General features: G+C 39.4%; 1 protein-coding gene across 1 annotated transcript in view; it reads left to right on the forward strand.

The window, feature by feature from the left end:
• The first annotated feature begins 830 nt into the window (after positions 1-830).
• fipi (factor of interpulse interval) overlaps positions 831-22,587 on the forward strand; it is a 40,228-nt gene continuing 18,471 nt past the window's right edge. The window contains exons 1-4 of the mRNA XM_073969167.1: positions 831-1,070; positions 8,273-8,380; positions 8,680-8,817; positions 19,128-19,277. Of these exons, the coding sequence (XP_073825268.1) occupies positions 833-1,070; positions 8,273-8,380; positions 8,680-8,817; positions 19,128-19,277 (634 nt within the window). The 5' untranslated portion in view covers positions 831-832. The remainder of the gene's footprint in view (positions 1,071-8,272; positions 8,381-8,679; positions 8,818-19,127; positions 19,278-22,587) is intronic.

Raw genomic sequence — 22,587 nt, forward strand, 5'->3', positions numbered from 1 at the left:
GTGGAAAAACATATCGAAAAACACGGTATTCCAAAAAGCAACAAATAGAGGGAAATGGATATGTTTTCTTAGTTCGGCTTATGGAACAAATGTTCTGTAATGGACGAGCTAAATAAGTAAAATATCAAAATGTTATTCGTTATTGGTTCATGTTTTAGTATAACAAAACGTACATTAGTAATAACCAGTACATGAATTTAAAAATTTTGTAATAAATCTCTTAAATTTAATCATTATGTAACATTACAATGTTAATCTCCATAAAACGAAACTCGCCTATTAACATGAAAATAAAAACAAACAAAAACAATAAAACGTGTCCCTCCAATGCAATACACGAAAGAATGTTCATCATATTGTCTCTAAAGCTGCCAATAAACTGTCTGTCAATGGCATCGTACCTTTGGGCCAAAAACATGTCATCATCGTTGTCGTCAACATCGAAAACGTGCCAATTCATTTGCGCTGTTTATCCGTTCGATTCCCTTGTCTTTTGGAAAAATGTCAATATTAAACAATTGATGATGAAAGGATAAAAGGGGCAACAAAAGTTTCAATATTTCTAAAGATTGTCCAAAGGTCTGTTGGGTGAAGAGATTGGAAGTGGCAGTGTCACTTGCAACAAAATGCTAAACATTGATTTTAATCTAGGGTGGTAGAAGTGTCATTAGCAGTTAACATAAGCAAAACAATATAAATTTGATCTCCTTTATTTTGTAATGCCAACATGTTCAGCTAATTATCTATGTTACTTATTCTTATTGTCTTTTTTTCTCTTTCATTTCATTTCTACATGTTTGCTGTTCGTTCGTTCGATTGCCCTGCAGTCATGATGGTCTCTGGCAGTCATCACGAAAACGATGCCACAGCCAATGCCAATGATGCTGGTGTTAGTAGTGGCCTAACATTGCTACCGTCTGAGTCACAACTGGTCCGCTTCATAAATGATTCGTTTATGGTGCTGTGCCGCAGTCCCATAGAGGATGTCAAACTACACTGGAAGTCGCCAAAAGGTGAAATAATCAAAGAGCACAAAGGACGCATCCACATCGAATCGAGTTCAAAAACAGGTAAAATGAACTTTAGTGTTTCCTTTTTAGTTGTAGCCGGCAACTAACCTAACCTTATCTTATGTCCTTTTAGTTATTTATGTGTGTGGGTGGGCTAAGATACTCGTAGATGTTTACCCGTGTTGGAAAGAAAATGCCAATGGCGGGTGTTTTAATGCGTATTTAATGACATTGTTAACACGTTGTAAAACATTGTGTTCCAACTAAGTAGATTTTTTCTTTCTTCTTTTTTTATGTTATTTAGTATATCTAATAATATAAGGTGTGGCACAATGGGAAATGTATGAACAAAAATTAATTAGAATTGAATTTGAGTAAACACAATTTTTGAACGAGGTTGCGAGGGTAATCCCTCAGAATACCACAAATAATTAGAGTTACGCATTGCAATTGACGGTTTTGACAATTGAACACCTATGATTCGTAGATAATTTATACGGTATAAGAGGTTGTATTGAAACGTGGTTTTGTCGTTGACTGGGTAAAGTTTTGTCGTGTTCAGTGTCGCCATTCCGCCTGGTAATTAAATCTAGTGTTTATTGATTTTAATACTAGTTTAAAATCTACTTGTGTTCAAATGCGATAAGTAAGGTCAGATATTTGATGTTTAGAGGGGATAGGAAATCTGCCTTGATGCTTAGTAATAGGATGCTTCGTGCAAGATAAGCGCCTCACGAAAACACAGGGATGATCTCGTAATGTAGGTGATCGGGTGTAGGAGATTCTCACATGATCGGTAAAACGATGTTTCAGTGATTTGTAGATTATCGAGAACTTGATGGTTCTGTATTCGGATATAGGTGAATTTTATATGATACCGAGCACGATATAATAATGATCTGTAGATGACCGGTAACCCGATCATTCGATGTTTGGAAGCATTTGATGCTCGGTTGTAGGCGCACATTCCTTTTAAAGAACTGAACTACTTAGTTAACCAGCCACACAATGTGTTCAATCCCACGGCAGCAGGTTCTCTTGTACCGGATTGACCCGGTCCGTACCGGGACGGAGGAATACCCAGGACCAATATATTTGTGCTCGGTTTGTCACATCCACAACTTCACCCACATCCCAATAGATGTCAGGAGTGTGTGCATCTAAGGGGTTGCACTGGCCTTTTCCACGTGAGGGACTACGACAGGAACTATGTTGTTGCATGATGCGTGAACACAGTCGTCGTCTGATTACGAAACTCCCCGCAGTCACCTCAACGGCAACCGCACACGCAGTATTTAACACAAGTCTCTGTTGTTCCAATCCCAGCAAATGCACCCCTTTTGCACTTTAATTGCAATGGACTCCGGGTAATATCGAGGAAATAGTGGACTTAATGAGTCGGAGGAATTCCAAGGTCTCGGTGTTGCAAGAAACCAAGCACAACGTCTTAAGGGAGGAAGTGAAGGTGGAGGAATAGCTTTCTTAATGCGCCAGTCTGTCCAATACAGACCTATCTCGCTTGAGCCCGTCCCTAATGACCCATACATGAAACGTATGGGGGTAGCAGTCAGCTGTGGAACTGAGAAAAGAGTTGCTGAACGTATACATCCCTCTGATAAATAGATGCATCTCAGGTTACGAACCTAACGTTAGCCCGCTCTTGGAAGGTCATAACCGTCTGGTCCTAAGGGACTTTAATGCTCATCATGAGATGTGGCATTCGGTCCTCGGAAACGACCACAGGTGTACAGCGCTGGCTGGGCAGATTGACAGCCCTACATTTTGCTCGGTCAATGAGGACGCAAATACAAGACGTCACCTGGCAACCCTCCATTTCCTTGGATCAGACCCTCTCCCCATAATTGTCTCTATTAGCAAACCACCCAATTTCATCAGCTCTGAATCAGCTTGGGAAATCTGATTGGCCGAGTTTCAGAGAGTTTACTAATCACCGCTTCAGAAAACTATCCACTCCTTCTGATGTTCGGGTAGCCGAAAGGACGTTCCGAAACATTATCACTGCCGCAGCCGCTCGACCTATTCATGCTGGTCGAATACTTGAAGTAAGACCAATCTTCCTAGCAGAGATGACAGGATTAGCAAATGAGCATAATGAGCTTTGTCGAGCCAACCCCAGTGACCCCAGAGTCAAGGAGCTGACACTGGAAATTAACTGGCTGGTCGGCGAGCATAAGTGGAACAAGTGATTAAATAATCTGAAGTGTTGCAACATTGGAGCCGGTTTAAGTGAATTGTGGGCAACGGTTAAGTCACTCTCGAACCCCGGAAGGAGGGAAGATAGGACCTCAGTCACGTTTGACCCGAAGAGGTGCGCAAATTATTTCAATCGACAGTTTGTCGAGCACCCCGTGAGTGACAGGGCGAAGAGAAGACTACTACGTCGCATCAGATCTCTTTCGGCCGAAGATGAACCACCACAGTTTACATTGGATGATGTTGTGAATGCCATCAGGAACGCTAAATCATCCAAAGCTTTGGGCCCTGATGGAATCTCCATGGTAATGCTGAAACAGCTGGAGTATCTCACTAAAGTTTTCAACCTGTCGCTAGCCACCATCATTGTTCCCGAAGTCTGGAAAATGGGCAGGATGGTCCGGCTATTGAAGCCAGGCAAGGATGCCAGCAAAAGAGAATCGTGCAGGCCGATTTCGCTTTTGTCGCCTGTAGCAAAGACTCTTGAGGCCTTAGTCCTCCCTTGCGTCAGATATATCTATCTAGTTGCCGATCATCAGCATAGATTCCGTAAGCAGCACAGCACTACAACAGCGCTGCACGCCATATCCACATATATTTGTCGAGAACTCAATCAGGAAAGGCCGTGTGATAGAACTGTGATGGTGGCGCTTGACTTATCAAAAGCCTTTGGTACTGTCAGACACTCCACACTGTTTGAGGACATTGCAGACAACCCTTCGTCCAAGTCTCTGTGGACGCCAGTCGTACTTGGAATTCAGGAACAAGAAGTCCAAACCCCGTAGAGTGAAACAGGGAGTTTCCCAAGGTGGGGTGATATCTCCGTAACTGTTTAACCTCTACCTTTCATCTACCACCTCTTCCCCTTCCAGAGGGTATTGAGATCGTAACGTATGTGGATGATTGTACGATCCTAGCGTCAGGTACCTACCCTGATGACATCTGTGAGAGACTGAACTCCTATTTAGCTGATCTTAGCACCTTTTTTCACGCGTGGAATATGCAGATATTCGCCACTAAATCTACGGCCACTTTGTTCACCACATGGAAGGGGCAGTATAGAAGATAGTTGAATGTCGTGGTCGATGGAAGAAGAATTCTGACCACAAACTGTCCCAAAAATCTAGGGGTCACATTCGACACTACGTTTACGTCGTTCGCGCATGCCACAGCTATCTGCGATAAACTGAAATGCAGAAACAAGGTCCTCAAGTTCCTAGCCGGCAGCACTTGGGGTACAGATAAAGAAACCTTGTTGACCACATATAACGCGATAGTTCAGTATGTGGAAACCAATACGGCGCCAGAGTGGTCCCCGAATTTAGTTTATACGCATTCCACCTCTACAGAACATTTTTCCTATGAGCCAATCTAAGAAAATACTTTCATTCTTTCTTTTCCAATTTGGAATATCGTGCTTTTCGATCTCGTCTTCACTTTGTATACTTCATCGAAACCTTGGCTTTCCAGTTAAACTGCTTACTTAAGCCAAAGTAGCATATGTTGGCCAACACAATTCTTCTTTTTATTTCGCAACTGATGTTATTTGTTGTGTTTCTGGCGGTGCCGAGGTATACGAAGTCTTTTACTACCTTAAATTTATTGGAAACAACTTCCACAGTTGGTCCGAACTCTATGGACGCATTGCACGTCGGCACCACCAACTTTGTTTCTTCGCCGTTTACCGCCAGACCTACTTTAGCTGATTCTCGTGTGCGGGTACCATCAACTTTGTTTCTTCGCCGTTTACCGCCAGACCTACTTTAGCTGATTCTCGTGTGCGGGTATGTCATGTGCATTCTCCGGAATCCATACTGATGTTGGGCAACAAGGGAGGAGTAGTGCCACCATAACCTTTTCTACTGCAGACAAGAGGGAGATCAGCCTGTACGATTCACATCTGCTGGCACCCTTGCTTGGATTAAGTAACGGTACCATCCTGCTAACTTTTCAGGTTTCTTCTACAATTTGGTGGCTTACGATACATTGAGGACACTTGTTAAATACTCAACCCAGGGATCATCCAGTTGCTTAAGCATAACCATTGAGATTCCGTGCTTTGAATGACTTTGCATTTCGGATGTCGTCTGCAACATCGCTCATTGTGGTTGTACCTCCTCGGTTGGGAGGTCTCTTATACGGCGTAGAACACTTCCCGATTTTCAGGATTTAAGTTACATGGTCACAAAAATTTGTCACCAAAAACGGTCAATATAGGTCAATGTTTTGGTATAGCTCCCAACGGCACCTGTCGATTTTCGTTATTTTATGGATTTTAGCTACAAATTTTCCATATTTTGGTATAGACACTGTATGGCGGTACCTCCTGATTTTCGGTATAATGAGCATTTTAGATATATTTTTGACCGAATTACCTGCAAATTGACATTTGATTTTACGTATATTCGGGATTCTAGCGGAACTACCTATGACATTTGAGATTCCCAGTTGTCAAAAAACTTCTCCACCAAAAACGCTCAACATAGGTCAATGTTTTGGAATAGCCGATTTAAGGCATTTTGAGGATTTTAGCTAATTTTTTTAATATTTGAGGTCCCTAGCTGTCACAACACCTCTCCACAAAAAATTGCAAATATAGGTCCATATAACCCCCATATAACGGTACCTCCCGATATTCGGTGTCTTGAAAATGTTAGCTATATTTTTTGACTGAATTACCTGCAATTTGACATTTGGGGTCCCACTGTCACAAAATATCTCCACCAAAAATTGTCAATATAGATGCATGTTTTGGTAAAGCCCCCATATAACGTTGTCTCCCGATTTTCGGTATTTTGAGAATTTTAGCAACATTTTTTACCAAACTAGCTCTAATTTGCCATTTGAGGTCCCTAGCGATCACAACATCTCCCCACAAAAGAATTTCAATATATGTAGGTCTATGTTTTGGTATAACCCCCATATAACGGTGCCTCCCGTTGTTCGTTATTTTGCGGATTTTAGCTAAATTTTTTATCAAACTAGCTGTAATTTGGGATTTGAGGCCCCTGGCGATCACAACATCTCTCCAGTAAAAATGGTGGTGATCGGGAAATATTTAGGGGGTGAAATGGACCAAAATCTAATTTTTTTCCGATTTTGTGGTGGCTCGGTAGGCCGCAATAATGATCAGATCGACACAAAGTTTAAAAAAAGATTTGTGTTTACGACAAAGAAGAAGCTTGCAATTTAACATGTTGATCCGATAATATTTAGCGGGTGAAATGGACCAAAACTTTTGTGTGAAAATTGATAAAATTTTTAGTATAATGACAAAAACTTTGTTCCTTGAAGATATGTTCCACCCCAATAATTTATATTTAGAAGAGGAACTCTTGACCTTTCCATTGATGTCAATTATTCAGAGTTTTAATTGTGTGTAGTGTAACCAGTCGCAGATATGTTTTAATACTGAAAATTTTTTTGCACGAAGTAAGAGGTTTGGTCAAGAAAATGTCAATAATTTTGCAAATCGGGTTGTACCGTTTCTGAAGCCAAGTACGGATGTCAGCAGAGGTGATCTCCCTCTTGTCGTCAATAGAAAATGTTCTCGTGGCACAACTCCTCCCTTGTTGCCCAAGAACAGCATGGATTCCGGAAAGTGCACAGTGCCGCAACTACATTACATGACATATACACCAAAAATTTGCGGCCTAGGCAACTCGTAGTGTAGCCAGACGCCATTTGACATTTTTCTGGAAAGTTTGACAGTTTTTAGCCTAAGCATACTCAGGACAGTTTGACATACGACCATGTGTTGGGAGGAATGGAAATCTTTTTTTAGTTCGTCTTATAGGACAAATGTCCTGTAATGGGACAACTAAGATAAGAAGACCCGCACACGTCAAGAACTGAACCAGAACAGATGGTGCGACTGAACAGCCGACACTGTCAACCATACCAAGCTGTTCGAGGATATAGAGAAGACTTGCCTCCAGCCGTGTTTGAAAAGTTGAATATGTGTGGACGCCAGTCGTTTGTAGAATTCAGAAATAAGAGTTCCCAAAGGCGGGATGATAATTCCAGAACGGTTTAAACTCTAACTTTCTGAAAATCCACACCCCCCAGACGGCTTAAATATCGTATTGTGTGCAGATGATTGTACGATCTTGGCGTCGGCTATGTGATAGGTTAAATGTCTACGCCTGGACGGCTGAAATGAGGCTCCCCGTGAACATATTTGTCGGTGGTGCCATAATTACCACAAGATATGTTTAAGTCGGCCGCACAAGCCACTTATACATATTTGCGACAAGATCAGTAGTAGAAACTGGGTTCTCCAGTTACTGGGCGTAGCACTTGAGGTGCTGACAAGGAAACCTTATGGTTCGGCCCGACCGAGCTTAACGTCTTTTTATTTGTTTCACTTCGGTTAGAGCCCGAGCATTCGTCCCTGAATCGGGCGGTATTAATTTTTTTAAACCCACCAAGAACCGGAGATGCTTCAAATATTGCAACATGTGATGAAGACCCCGCAAATACCTTATTTTCGGCTGTAAATTAATATAGCAAATTTTACTAAGCGACAGTGTTTTTCTCATTGTTAGAGTGTTTTATTATATATATATAATTGTTCCACAAACATCCCAGATGGGACAAGGGGGACTTCTCTCATATCAATGAGTGCACGCCGATTCATATTGGCTCAATGATATGGGACCTACTTTTTATTGCCGAGTCCGAAGGGCGTGTCTTTCGACACCACTTGTAGAGAAGTTTTTCATGGCTTAAATACTCAGGGAATGTCGCCAGCATTACTGAGGGGGAATTTTGTCACCGTTGAAAATTTGATGTTGCTTGGCCTGGGATTCGAACCGCAGACCTTCTGAGTGCAAGGCGGACGTGCTAACCATTGCACCACGGTGGCCCCCAGAGTGTTTTATTAAGTTTACATCAATATTTAACACACTGTTTTTAAGACCTTTCGAGCTATTGTTACATTTAGCTATCATTATTGTTATTTGATTTTCTTTTCATTCTTTTCTTCATTTTCTTTTTCATGTTGCTGCTGCCATCACCCTTACTGCTCGATTACTATCACACCAAAGAACTGAAATTGGTTTTTATGCATCTCGCATTGGAAGATAAAGGTAATTGGTCGTGCGTCGATGCTAAAGGTGCGCGTGCTGAGAAGGCGTTTGATTTAGAAGTCTATCGTAAGTATTCTGAAATAGCACAAAAAGCAACAACAGACAAAATATTTTCCGAACAATAGAAAACTAATTGATCGTTAAGACCCAAAGGAAAAAGCACACAAAACGAATAGACAAACCGACAGACTGACGAGAGTACAATCAGACCATAAAATAAGCCCATAGCAAAGAAAACAAAAACCTAGTCAATTGACAAGAAAACAAAAGCTACGAGATTTCTATAAGGAAATTGTTTCTTCTTTTCTGTTCTGTTACCACTCCATCTTATTCTGCTTCCTCTTCTTTTTCATTCATCTTCACAGAAAAAATAGCCTTTGCCGAAAATACATCAGTTATAACCGTAAAGGAAGGAGAAAATACCACAATCGGGTGTGAAGTTATTGGTGAGCCACAACCGAATATAACCTGGTATTTCAATGGTGAATTTATACCCAACGTCGGTAAGTCCAATAACAATACATTTCAATTATTGCAGCATTTCTTTTCATCGAACGCGAAACTAACGCAGGTGTTGTAGGTAGGTAGGTAGGTGTTCGCATAAAGAAAAAGCCTCTTATTTCAAATGTGTGTGTCTGCGTGTCTTGTGAAATAATGTGGGAGGCACAACGTAATTCTTTGTAGTAGCATACTTTAAAGCTTAACGATGTTTTTAAGAGGTTGTCAATAAATAGCATTTAATTTTATTTTAATGGAGAATAACGGTTATTGTTATTGCTTTTATAGGTGTCTGTTGTATCGAAATTGCAGTTAGAGTTTAAGTTGAGTGGGTAAGGTTGGTAATATTTTAAATTTGTGTTTTCCATAAGAAGCAATTATAACTGCTCACCAAATGATATAACATGACCGCCAGAACTCACCTTAAGCAATAGTTCCTCGATCGTATGTTGAGGAATAAACGACCTCACAGCGCAAGACAAGTACTAAATGTAAAAGCGTGGATTACAAATAGTAGTCTAAATGGGCAGCTGGTAGAGTTTGGGGTAGGGAATTCCCGACCCGGGATTTCCGGGGAATTCCCGAAATTTTTCGGACGGGATTTCCCGTGATTTTTTTTAAATTCCCGGGAAATACGATTGTTTGTATTTTCATATATAAGTCGTAATAATATACTTTTATATTTATATAATATTGGAACTATAGTGGAATAGCGATTATTCGTGCCTCGATAATTTGTAACACACTTAGGATCCATTGTAAAAATTACGATAATTCGTATAAAGTTCATACGTTTTGGCCCTCTCGATAATTATTGCCGTTTTCTGGAATTCGAAGTCTCTATAACCTCACATAATTCTAAACTTTTTGAAGTCATTTCCTTGTTGTTCTAGTCTATATTTTTATTAATGGCATTCTTAAAGGGTATTAATTTGCTAAGATAAAAACTATGTGATCGATTCGAATCGTTGTTTTCTCCAAAATTATTGTATGTAATATTAAAAACTGCATCATTAGTAAGTTGCTAATCGTGTATATTAGGATTGGAAGTCAGTAATTACTATGGTATGTATGTTCTTATAAGTACTCTCCTCTATCTTTGGTGCCACCGTGATGGCACGCCCTTCGAACCATAAGAAGAACGTCCCATATCGTTGGCCTAAAAAATAGAGTCGAACATTAATCTTTGATATGAAGGAAGCCTTTGCGAGGATAGTTGTGGGAAACAGACATTTTGTATAATCGCCGCAAATTAGTCAGGAAGAATTGGTTTTTGACCGCATACATATAAATACTCTTGAACAGATGCCATATAAGATTTATTGGTACTTTCAAGATTTTGGCGCATCGTCGTTTAAGATCAATATCGATGCTTTCCTCGACTTCAATTCACAACATCACTAGGCAGCTCTCGCTGTGTTGTCAAAAGGTTTCTGGTTTTTCGTTGGATCAGCGGACAAAAAGTTTTGGTGACGTTGTCTTCGAGACAACGTTTCTCACGGAAACCATGTGTCACTCATCGAATAGGTTAGATGAGTGACACATAGTTTGTTTTAATTTGTCTTCAATATTGATGTCGTGTGACTCAGAACAATTTCATTCTAGCTCAAATGCAAATACATTTCCCCAAGAGCGTTCCGGTAAGCCAGAAGCCTTATATGATGTTATTGTTGTTGTAAAAGGTTCATTTGATTTTCCCTAGAATACATAAAGCTGTCAAAATGTGTTGTAATGTAGTATTCGTTTGATTCGGATGGTGTGAGTTGAACGGGAGGTTTAGGAAATTAGGAACACCAATTGGAGGGATTAGCAGAGCATGAGAAAAAATTGCCAATCTCGTATGACAAAGGGCAATTATTCTCGACGCTTTGTATAACTCTGCCGTGGTATGGTAGAAGAGCCAGATCTTAATTACATCTGGGTTATTTCTGTGACCCTTTGCAGGGGCTGCCAATCATATGAGGGTGTTGCTGTACAGCTCGGGTATGAAGTGTGACGCAGACAGTGACATATCCATGTCCATGTCCAGCCAAAATAGACATTCAAATAACAAAACATTCCACAAATTTGAATTTTTCGTGGACAGCTTAAGACAGCAATTTCTTAAAAGTGCTCCTTGTTCCCACGTGTGAATGAACGTTGTTCGTGGTCAAAAGTGAACTTTTCGGGCATGTCCCGAAAATGGCGGCGCTCACAACACTTTTACAGTCTCTGAACACCGTACATTCACAAAAAGAAGCTCATCGGCAACAATTCAGTCAGCTCAGTGACAATCGCTTTAGAGATCTGTCTATCCCCTTAGATGCTCGGGTCACTGAAAAATGGTTCAGAGAAATCATAAAATCATCAGGAGGAACGACAGGACATGTGTCATAATTGGCGACGCTGTTGTGACAGATCCGCGGAGGTGCGCCTCTCTATATTCAATAGTTTCGCAATTGGAATAGACCGGATTTCCATGGTATGTTGAAGGAAGTAGGTGTTCAATTTATCGTTAGGCACCCAAATTGTTCCCGATGCCTGGAAAAAAGGGCAGAGTGAGCGGGGCCACACTAAAACCCGGGAGAGAAGGTAATAAGGTAGAATCCTAGAGGCCGATCTATCTTCTCTCACTAGTAGCAAAGACTCTCGAGACCTTGCTCCTCGCGAGCTTTAGAGGAAGATACCAAATTGCCGATCACCAACATGTACAACGACCGTCCTCCACGCCATAACCATACAAGCAAGCGTGCAATTCAACCAAAACAAGACGTGTAACAGAACGGTTCTCTTGGCACAAAATTTGTTGAAGGCATTCTATAGCCTCCAGCAGTGTTCGTAATGATGGATCCTAAACTACGTTTACGGTCAACAGACATGTGTCTAGAACAAGAATACGAAGACAAAACTCAATACATTGATATGGGTGTTTCCAAAGACGGAATGATATCTACGGAATTGTTAAATGACTACTTCGCGAACCTTGTTAGTTTCTTCAACTCAAGGAATCTGATAATATCAGCTAGTAAGCTAGCCACGCACTTCACTGCATGGACAGCGGAGATAGGTAGGTCCTTGTATGTACAAGTCGAGTAATAATTCCGACTACAAATTACACCAAGATTTTAAGGGTCACACTTGACAGCCTATTCACATCACCTGAGGCCTGTCTGTAGTAAACTATGCGACACCAGTGTCATCTGCCAACGTTAGCGGTACTAAGTGGAATAAACTCCAAAGCTACCGAAATGCTGCCCTCATGTCATATACACGAGGAGACGAAGACCATTTCCGTGCATCGGCACATTAAGTGCTGTCGATGCAGTGCCTGCTTGGGTGTTATCGATGTCACCGACATGAAAATATAGAAAATATAGAAGACCCATATCAGACTTTGTAAAAATTGCAAGCTATATCTCAAAAACAAGACCTAGTGGAAAACAACTGTTATGTGTTTCTTCTGTTCTATTTCCGTTGCATTTGTATATTTCACACTATCTGCATCCTCACAACAAATTTCACACATTGCAGTGTCTTTTATTGGGAATCTGTATAGGTAAGTGCCAAAACTTCAGTGTTCGCTAAAAACTTGTGTTAAGAAAAAGTTAAATTCTCCAGGATTCCTTTTCAAGCATGTTTTTATGGTAGGGATGATCTGAAGAGTATATCTATCCTTGGGACAATGTTCCCCGTATGTTCCACTGCTGTTGAGACGGTATGGTAAGCGGACGTTTATTTCAGACCATATACACGATGAACTTTTTCCAGTTTGTTGTTTTTAATAGCTTCACTTATAATTGGAGCGGAGTAGCATACAGTATTTGGGAAAAGGCTACTGTAATTTATTACTTTTTAATTATTTGCCGTGGACATTATTCGTAGCAGCTTAATTCCAGTTTTTAGTGCTTTATCTGATATTGTTCTCATCTGTTGTTTGAAAGACATATATAGGGTCTTACTTATGGGCATATCATGCCCGTCCAATATTAACATATGGTTTTCCTTCTATTCATTAAAATAACCTCTGTTTTGGTTGCTGCAAGTTGGAGAGTTTTGGATTTTAGGCACCTTTAAATGTTTTACAGACCGTCAATTGTAACGATTTCTATTGATTGTGCTGTCTGTGGTTTGATAGACAAGAGTGCTACGACGTCAGTATTTACAATAAGTTTTGCCCTATTTGGTAAGTTTATATTTAGAATTATTCTAGGTCTTAAAATTTTTTAATTGATCGCAGTTTAATTCAAAAAAATTCAATTTAAATATTAAATCGCGAAAATTACATCCATTCCCACTGGGCAGAATTTTGTTCCTTTTTTTATTAAATAGCTGATAAAACAAAACAACATACAAAAAACGATTTTTTTCAAATTGGACCAATATTAAAGAAGTTATGAGTATTTCTTTGCATATAGTTTTTACAGAACTCGACTTTTTCAAGGCGCGATGGAACCGTTAGTCAAGAAAAAAAATCTGAAAATATACTGAAATGTTGTCCTGATGAGCAGCACCACCACAACAAAAAACAAGTGAGCAAAGGCTATAGTCGGGACGGAGCCGACCATGTGATACCCTACACCACTACCCCTGTGCATAAGCTTTTCACTGGTAAACATTTATTTTAGGGAATATAATCCGACTACCACCAAACATAATATTCCCTTTTTCTCGTTGGGACCCCCATAAGCAATAAAAATTTCGTGACCAGCCGATCTAAATTGCGACCGGTAACGCAATTGCAAAAAATGGAAATATTGGGTATATTACTGAATTTTGCAATATCTCGGTTTGCTCACTTACGCCAACATACTTTGCATCAATATAAACGAGATCTTTTCTTCTGCCTTTTGGAATACTCCAACCAGAAGCGGAGATATTCGCATAAAAAACGTTGACATTTCTCCACATAAGCTTTTCGCTTATTCCGACTCCTGAATATTATCCGACCATCACCAAACTAAATAGGCTTCTTCCTCTGTGGGACCCGCATCAACTCCCAAAAAATTCGTGACGATCCGATGAAAATTGCGACCGATTACAAAAAAACCGTGATTACAAAAAAATTGGAAAATAGGACGCATTATCGACTATTGCCATATCTCTGCTATTTGACCACCTACGACAACCTGCTTTACATCCTTGTAAAGGTGATATTTTCTACTTTCCTTGCCAGGTTTTGCTTTAGATGTACCTCTTAAATAAACAGAGATATTGGCTTTGAAATAAAACGTTGACCTTTCTCCAAATAAGTGTTTGCCCATTCCACCCCTGAATATTATCCGACCATCATCAAAATCAATAGGCTTCTTTCTCTTTGGGACCCCCATTAACCCCCAAAATTTCGTGACGATCCGATCAAAATTGCGACCTGTAGCGTGATTACAAGAAAATCGGAAAATGGGATGCATTATCGACTATTGCCATATCTCTGCTATTTGACCACCTACGACAACCTATTTTACATCGTTGTAAAGGTGATATTTTCTACTTTCCTTGCCAGGTTTTGCTTTTGATATACCTCTTAAAGAAACAGAGATATTGGTTTTAAAATAAAATGTTGACTTTTCTCCAAATAAGTGTTTGCCCATTCCGACCCCTAATTATTATCCGACCAACACCAAAATCAATAGGCTTCTTCATCTGTGAGACCCCCATTAACCCTTAAGTTTTCGTGACGATCCGATTAAAATTGCGACCTGTAGCGTGATTTCCAAAAAAATAGAAAAATGGGATGTATTACCGACTATTGCGATATCTCCGTTATTTGGTTACCTACGCCGACCTAGTTTGCATCACTGTGAAGACGGGATCTTCTACTTTCATAGTCAGACTTTGCTTTTGGAAAGTTTTTAACCAAAGCTGTGATATTCGTCAATATAGTTAAAATCGCAAAAATGAAAATTGGGGTTTTATTTGCTACTATTGTTATATCTTCGTTGTTTGATTACCTACGAGCACCTGCTTTACATCATTAGAAAGGTGATATTTTCTTCTTTCATTGTCAGGTTTTGCTTTTGGTATACCCCGTATAGAAGCTGAGATATTCGCTTTGGAAAAAAACGTTGTCATTTTATCCACCTAAGTTTTTTGCCCTTTCCGACCCCTAAATATTATCCGACCATCACCAAAATCAATAGGCTTCTTCCCCTCCGGGACCCCTATCAACATGCAAAATTTCGTGACGATCCGATCAAAATTGCGACCTGTAGCGTGATTACAAGGTTTAGATGGACAGACGGACAGACGGACAGACGGACGGACGGACGGACGGACGGACGGACACACATAGCCAGATCGACTCAGCTCGTCGAGACATTCATTTTGATATATATATGTATGGGTCTACGACCATTATTTCGATGCGTTACAAACTTTTTGGCCAAAACCAACTTATAATACCCTCCCCACATAGTGGTGTAGGGTATAATAAAGGAAATCAAAAACCTCATTTTGAAAAATTGTCCTATTTCACTCAGCAATCCCCATATATTTTTGATCAGCATTAAATTCTAAGTCGATATAACAATGTCCGTCTGCCCAACTCACATTATGTTATATTTAGAGCTTTATAATTTGGTATAGAAGTTTCTATTACTCCTAGGGTCATTAGTATTGAAAATTGGTACCTCCCGATTTTCGGTATTTTGAGTTGAAGCTGGCCACCAAATGTAAGAAATTTGTCTGTATAAACCTACGTCTTCATATAGCGCCCATAGATATGCACCCACGAGTTTTGGTACTTTTCAAATTTTAGCAACATTATTCAACCGAAATGACTGTATTTAGTCTTAGTTCCTACAGAAAATGTTCGGTATAGTTTGAAAAAAACTGAAATTTGGTATTTTGTCTTCGCTAGGGGTAGAAAACAGTAAAACACGAACAATACATCCTTGGCAAAAAATCAGAAAGTTTGTTATAGCCCCTATATAAGAGTACCGTCCGACTTAAATTTTTTCTACCGAATTGGCTGTAAATTTGGAATTTTTTCTATGTTTTGGAAAGGACAACAATGACGCCCCATGTGAGGTCTTTTAAAGAGTATTGGTTTTTGGTATTTTGGAATTTCAATGGTAGGAAACCGCCATGCAAAAAACCACCAATGCAAGGTGATTAAGATATTCTACTCCTCCAGGAAATAAACCCTAACGTAGAGTAAGAGCATATTACTTTCTTAAACGAAAGGAAGCTAATTGTTCCTATTCACTTCAATACAGTGAAGAAGAGAACTTCAATACAACGAAGAAAGAATTGGAAGAAGAATTGGCCCAGCCGAACTCATTGCCACGGCGCCTTTCTTACTTGTTTCAGCATTCCCCGTGATTATGGAGCCGCTGCTTTATGGATGCTTTTAGGAGTTATCTCGTATTCCGTATTCGTGTTTTCAATTTTCGTAAACAATCATGTGTATCACCAACGACTTTGCTCAAAGCAATTGCGTCTCTATTTCCCCTTTGTAATTGGTATAAGGCAACTGTCTGCATGAGGTTATCACTGATAGGTTTGTGAACATTCTTTGCTTCACTGACTATAGATTTCATCGCGCTAAGCTTGTTTCCAAGTTTGACAAACACTGTTCCTTCTTCAGTTCGCAGAAACCTTGTGAGAAACTCCGTTCATCATAGCCAACTTAATGACGACCAAAACAGAGAGCGTTCTACAAGACTTCCACGGCTTTTAATAGGACGGATGCATACTGAAAACAATGACTGTCATTTCTACCTTCTTGACAAACGGCAAAATGCATCATAAATAGACAGCGGAATCCTATGAAAATGCATATATGATTAGGATGGTCGTAGAGAAAATCTGATTAGACAGAAACTTGTTTTATCACAAAATAAAACTAATTTGCATATCTTGACATATTTGCATAAAATTGGCATATGCAAAACCATATGCAAGGATTTGTGGCCTGAGTACCCCAACGAAATTGCTGAAATCCAGTATTAAGTCTTCTTTGGGGGTATAAAACTTTCCACCTGAAATTTGTCGATATAGGTCCACGTCTTCATATAGCCCTCATACAACGGTTGTGGCCTTAATATCCCATCGAAATGACTGAAATTTGGTATGTGGGCTTCGTTGGGGGTATAAAACTTTCCACCTGAAATTCGATGGCAAAGGTCCACGTCTTCATATAGCCCCCATAAAACAGTACCTCCCGATTTCCAGTATTCTGAATGTTGTGGCCTCAATATCCCACTAAAATGGCTGAAATTTCTTATAGTCTTCGTTGGGTGTTTAAAACGTTCCGCCTGAAATTTGTCGCTATAGGTGCACGTCTTCATATAGCCCCATAGAATGGTATCTCCCGATCTTCGGTATTTCGAAGGTTGTGGCCTCAATATCCCACCGAAATGACTGAAATTCGGTATTTAGTGTTCGTTGGGGGTATAAAACTTTCCACCTGAAATTTGTTGGCACAGGTTCTGGTCTTCAAATAGCTCCTATAGAAAAGTACCTCCTTATTTCCGGTATTTTGAAGGTTTTATTTTTATTTTATTATTATTATTATACATTTCTATACTGCATATGCAAAATTTATGCATTTTGCATACTTTTGCATATGTGATATGTTTCGATTGCAATTTAATCAGAAGCCAAAAATATCTCCATTCCCAAAAATTGACATTAATCGGATGCAACCCCTATTGCTAGAGATGGTATTTACCGGGTATTTACCCGTTAAATACCAACGCTGTGGATAAATACCGGGTAAATACCCAATTGTGGGTATTTATTTGGGTATTTACTATATTGAATTGTCAATACAACATCTTAGATCCTATTTCTGGGTTTAGGTTGTGAAATCGTTTCAAAATTGATAGTTTCCCGATTTAAGGTATTGTTTACGTACTAGCAACATTTTACGATCATGTTGGCTGAAATTTGGCGCAGTGAGTTCTCAATACCCTTATATGGGGGCTATTGGAAAACGTGGACCTGAGTTGACAAATTTTTGCAAGGGTATTTTGTAAACATTGAGAACTCATTGTGCCAAATTACGGCCACTATGATTGTAAAAGGTGGCTAATAGGTAAAGAATACCTTAAATCGGGAGGTACGGTTATATGGGGGCTATATCAAAACATGGACCCAGAGACCCCATTTTCAATACTGGATGTTATCTTGATATAACTAAGATTTGAGCCAAATTTCGTCTGCCTACGTCAAGTGGTTCGGCAGTTAAAGAGTTTTTACCCAAGGTTTGGGTAAATACTCGAAATCGGGTTACCCTTATATTGGGGCTATTAGAAAATGTGGTCCTATGTTGACAAATTTTTGCGAGGATATTTTTCACATATTGAGAACTCACTGTGCCAAATTTCAGCCAATATGATTGTAAAATGTGGCAAATAGGTAAAAAAATACCTTAAATCGGGAGGTACGGTTATATGGGGGCTATATCAGAACATGGGCCCAGAGAACATTTTCAATACCAGATGTTCTCTTGATATAAGTAAGATTTGAGCCAAATTTCGTCATCCTACATCAAGTGTTTCGGCAGTTAAAGAGTTTTTACGCAACATTTGGGTAAATACTCGGGAATTTACCCAAGTATTTACCCACTTGTTTAAAGTATTGTAAAACTATCCATTTTGAAACGATATCACAACCTAAACCCAGAAATAGGGTATAAAATGTTGTATTGGCGATTCAATATAGTAATACCCAAATAAATACCCACAAATGGGTATTTATCCAATTTACCGGGTATTTACCCACTGTCCATCTCTACCTATTGCATGAAATTAATTAGTGTATGATTGTGGAAGCTTTCGGAAACGCATTTTTACAAAAACACGAAATTGAAAGGATTGCGTCATTTGGCGGTAAATTTTTTTCTGTTCTACAACTCATGGTTCGAGAACTCCCAGGAAAGTGGCTGCCATTAGTATATTGTCGACTCCTAAAAATATGTCGAATATAAAACTTATCTTGTGAGAGGTGGCAAGTCAACTTATGCAAAATCAGATTTTTTGTTTTTAAATTGCAAGTATCTAAATTAATTTTCACTCCCAGTATGTAAGAATAAGTTATGCATTTATAATAACGGATTTATTACCAGTCCATAATTTTTTTAAATAATTGGCATTCGTTAAAACACATTTGAAATTCCAATTAGAGTTGTCAGTAGAAGTACAAACACGCAAACACACACCTGTGGTTGATGACAGTTGGTGGTGCATTTCTACAAATCAAACATACGAGTTAACCACTTTTCCACCAAAATCTATGTTCTTCTTTATTCCAATTGATTTCTCTTGTTCATCATGCAATTCTTTTTTTCAACATATTTCCTTTTCATCTTCTTTTACATTTTTTTCTTTTACAGAGAATGCTGCTAAATTTAGATATTTGGGTGACGGATTAAGTGTCATCGATGTTACGCAGAATGAAACTGGCGAATATACGTGTCGTGCTTATCAAGTCAGCAGCATCGCATCTGATATGCAGGAGCGCACTATACTGATGAAAATCGAACGTGAGTGTGATTTAGTTTATATGTATTTATGCGAACACACAAAAGTTTTGTTCTTCATCTCTCCCATCACCGACGAACGTTCGTGGTGCAACTCGACAGAACTTCCAATTGTCATTGTTGAATGTTCGCTTATGTAACAATTTGATTTTGATTTTTACCACCCTCTGGTCCCGCCCACTATTGTGCCCACTGTTCATTTTCCCATGTTCTTTTCTAAGTGAACGCACACGAACACAAATTCGGAGGTATGACTTGCATGCTGCTGGAAAACAACATTTACTTTGGAATTGCTTGTTTGTTTTTTATTATTATTTTTTCAAGGAGACAATTTGGATATTTTTTGGTGTAGTGAAAAAAACGGGAGTGTGACATAGTCCTATAGAAACTTTAATGCTGTATAGGTTTTAGTAGGTATTTGTAACATTTTATCTTTTAAAATGTAAAACTCTATTAATGGAACTACGACTCTGTCTCGTGAGGATGTAATAAGAGTCGTGGTTGGGTTCTTTTCAGTAACTACTGAGCTTATTACCTCCCACCAGGATCGTACTGGAAGTAAGGTTAATGGAGTAACATTTTAGCTCTACCATTCCATTCAATAGAGAGAGCCATACATAATTTAAGGTTAGATGAACCGGATTATATGATATCATTACTGCTGCCACTGACCGATATATACATACCTCTCGTCGGACACGAGAAGTGAGGACTTGCATGAGCATGGGAAGATTCGGCAATACAGGCAAATTACCCCATAGAAACCCCAGCAACAATTTGCGAGTCACAATTGTCTATAATCAGAATAAACGTCGCTATCAGTGCACTACAACAGTCAGAGCGTTGGAAATAGCCATAATGGTCTGGCTACTTTTGTCTGGCAAGCCAGATTCAAAGGCATATGAGGCTTACTTCCTGATCAAGTGAAATCGACTGCATAAAAATTCTGACCACTAACCAGAGGGAATAATTCCTTTTATGACATCAAAATCTCTATACGTGAAATACGGCATCGCACAACAACGCGGACAACTAAGTATCGAAACCCAGCTGATATGAGAATTGAGTGCCGAAATAGACGCCCGAGTTATTCCTTGAGCATGCACCCAACATAATTGGACCATTGTAATATCAATCTTTCTGCTTTCGTCATCTATAATATCCAGCACTACAATTTCAAAAAGCATACTACACAGTTTTGCCGTAAATTTATTGGACATTCATCATCACAGCATGGGACCATGCGAGCTGTTTTCCAAATATACAAGCATCTCAAGCGCGATCTGCAACCTTTCTCCTTCACATTCATTGAGGTGAGGTAGTTATCTCCAAGTGGCATTTCTAGCTTGTTTAACAAACTTGGTGAAACAAGCAACGAATATCTGCCCAGAGTTGTAGCGTCAGCAGTTAGTCAATAATTAGTGATCCGAATATCCGTGAGTTTGCCAGAGTTTGCCGATTCTGATGAACTCGATATCAATGAAGAATCCTACAAATTGCTGTTGCTACCTCTGAGGGAGCACTTTTAGCTTACTACAAATATATGTATATGGTATAAACGAACAGTCACAGCTTTTCAAAATTGTAAATTGATTAAATCAGCGGCGAACATCAGAACGGGCCAGTGTGGCAGTTCTTGGTCATTTCAAAGCCTTCGATACGGTTAATTATTCAATGGAAATGATGTCATGCGTTGCCTTTTTCTCTTTGGATATAATAAAATGGATGAGATATATAACGATACCTTCCGATTTTAGGTATTTTGAGGTATCTACCTGTCTCATTTTGATAATTATTGTATATTAGTTCAGAATATTTCATGTGACAGGATATACAAAGCCCGGCCCAGCCGAAATTAACCCTTTTTAATTGTTTTTATTAAAATGCTGCGGAAGGGTGTAACCGGTTAGGTAAAAATTTTTCACATTGTACTATTTTTTTCCAGAAATAGATAATTTTCTAATATGGACTATATCGGAACAATCCTTTGGGTATCTCTCACACAAATTTTAAAAGTTTTTGGGAAACCTAAGTTTAAGTCTGCTATCATTTTGAATTTTTCGCAGCAGTTTTTACTCTCCGTCCTTATCACGACTGTTCATTTTCTTGGAGCCAAATAGCAATGTCCGTCTGTCTGTATGGCTGTCTGGCTGGAGCGCACTCTAAGGTACTTCTTCTTCTCTGTTTCCAGCGATATAATTTTTTCGTAGTCATGCCTATGATTCCTGACACAAAGGTCCACAAGCGCTTGGTTTTTAATACCCTCAGCATTTATGCTAAGGAGGGTATGTACACTTTCATGCGGCAAAATGTTTAGACCCCAAGTATGTTTGGACGAAAACTGTTTCACACAACTTGGAGTCGATTTAGCAATGCCCGTCTGTCTGTCTGACTGGCTGAAGCGCACGATAACTCTCGAACGGATTAACCAATTTGGTAAAAATTTTGGCTTTCGTAATATTTTGTTCAAACTTAGTTTAAGTTCGAAGATGGCCCATATCGACCCACTCCCTCGGGTACCTCCCTCACAAAAGTTCAAATTTTTTTTCGCAAAAATTATGCGCACGATAACTCTCGAAGGAATTAACAGATTTGGTTCATACTTTGCACATCGTAATATTTCTACTAGACATGGATGAAGTTCGAATATGCCCTACATCGGTTCACTCCTTCGGCTACTTCACACATTGAATCATTTTGATTTTTGTTGTAATAACTTGTATTCGCTGCCCCCATTACGACGGGGTAATTTTTTTCAGGTGCAAGTCCATACTTTCTGAGAAGATGGCTTGAAAGCTGTAAAAACCCGCTATGGCACCATGTGTTGTGAATGGAGCGCGCGGTAACTCTCGAACGTATAAACCGATTCGATCCAAAATTTGGTAATCGTAATATTTTGCCCAAAGTTAAATCAAGTTCTAAGATGGGCCTATTCGGTCCACTCAGTTGGGCACCTCACCCACAAAAGTTCAAAATTTTCGCTAAAATGGTTGGCACGATAACTCTCGAAGGCAGTAACCGATTTGGTCCATACTTTGGACATCGTAATATTTCTACAAGACATAGATCAGGTTAAAACATGGACTATATAAGTCAACTTCTTCGGATACCTCCCACACCAAATTTCGGAAAAGTGAAGGTTAGGACCCCCTCTGGATTCGATTTGATTTTTCTTGCAACAGGTTACAATTAAGGTCCCTATTACGATGCTAAAAGTTTTTTTCAGTGGCAAGTCCATACCAGGGTTTCGGAGTCGAGGTATTTTTGGCTCGACTCCGACTCCAGACGAATTTTTTTCACGACTCCGGCTCCG

This window comes from Musca autumnalis, unplaced genomic scaffold, assembly GCF_047663935.1.
Source record: "Musca autumnalis isolate F117 unplaced genomic scaffold, ASM4766393v1 scaffold_2, whole genome shotgun sequence".
Lineage (NCBI taxonomy): Eukaryota > Metazoa > Arthropoda > Insecta > Diptera > Muscidae > Musca > Musca autumnalis.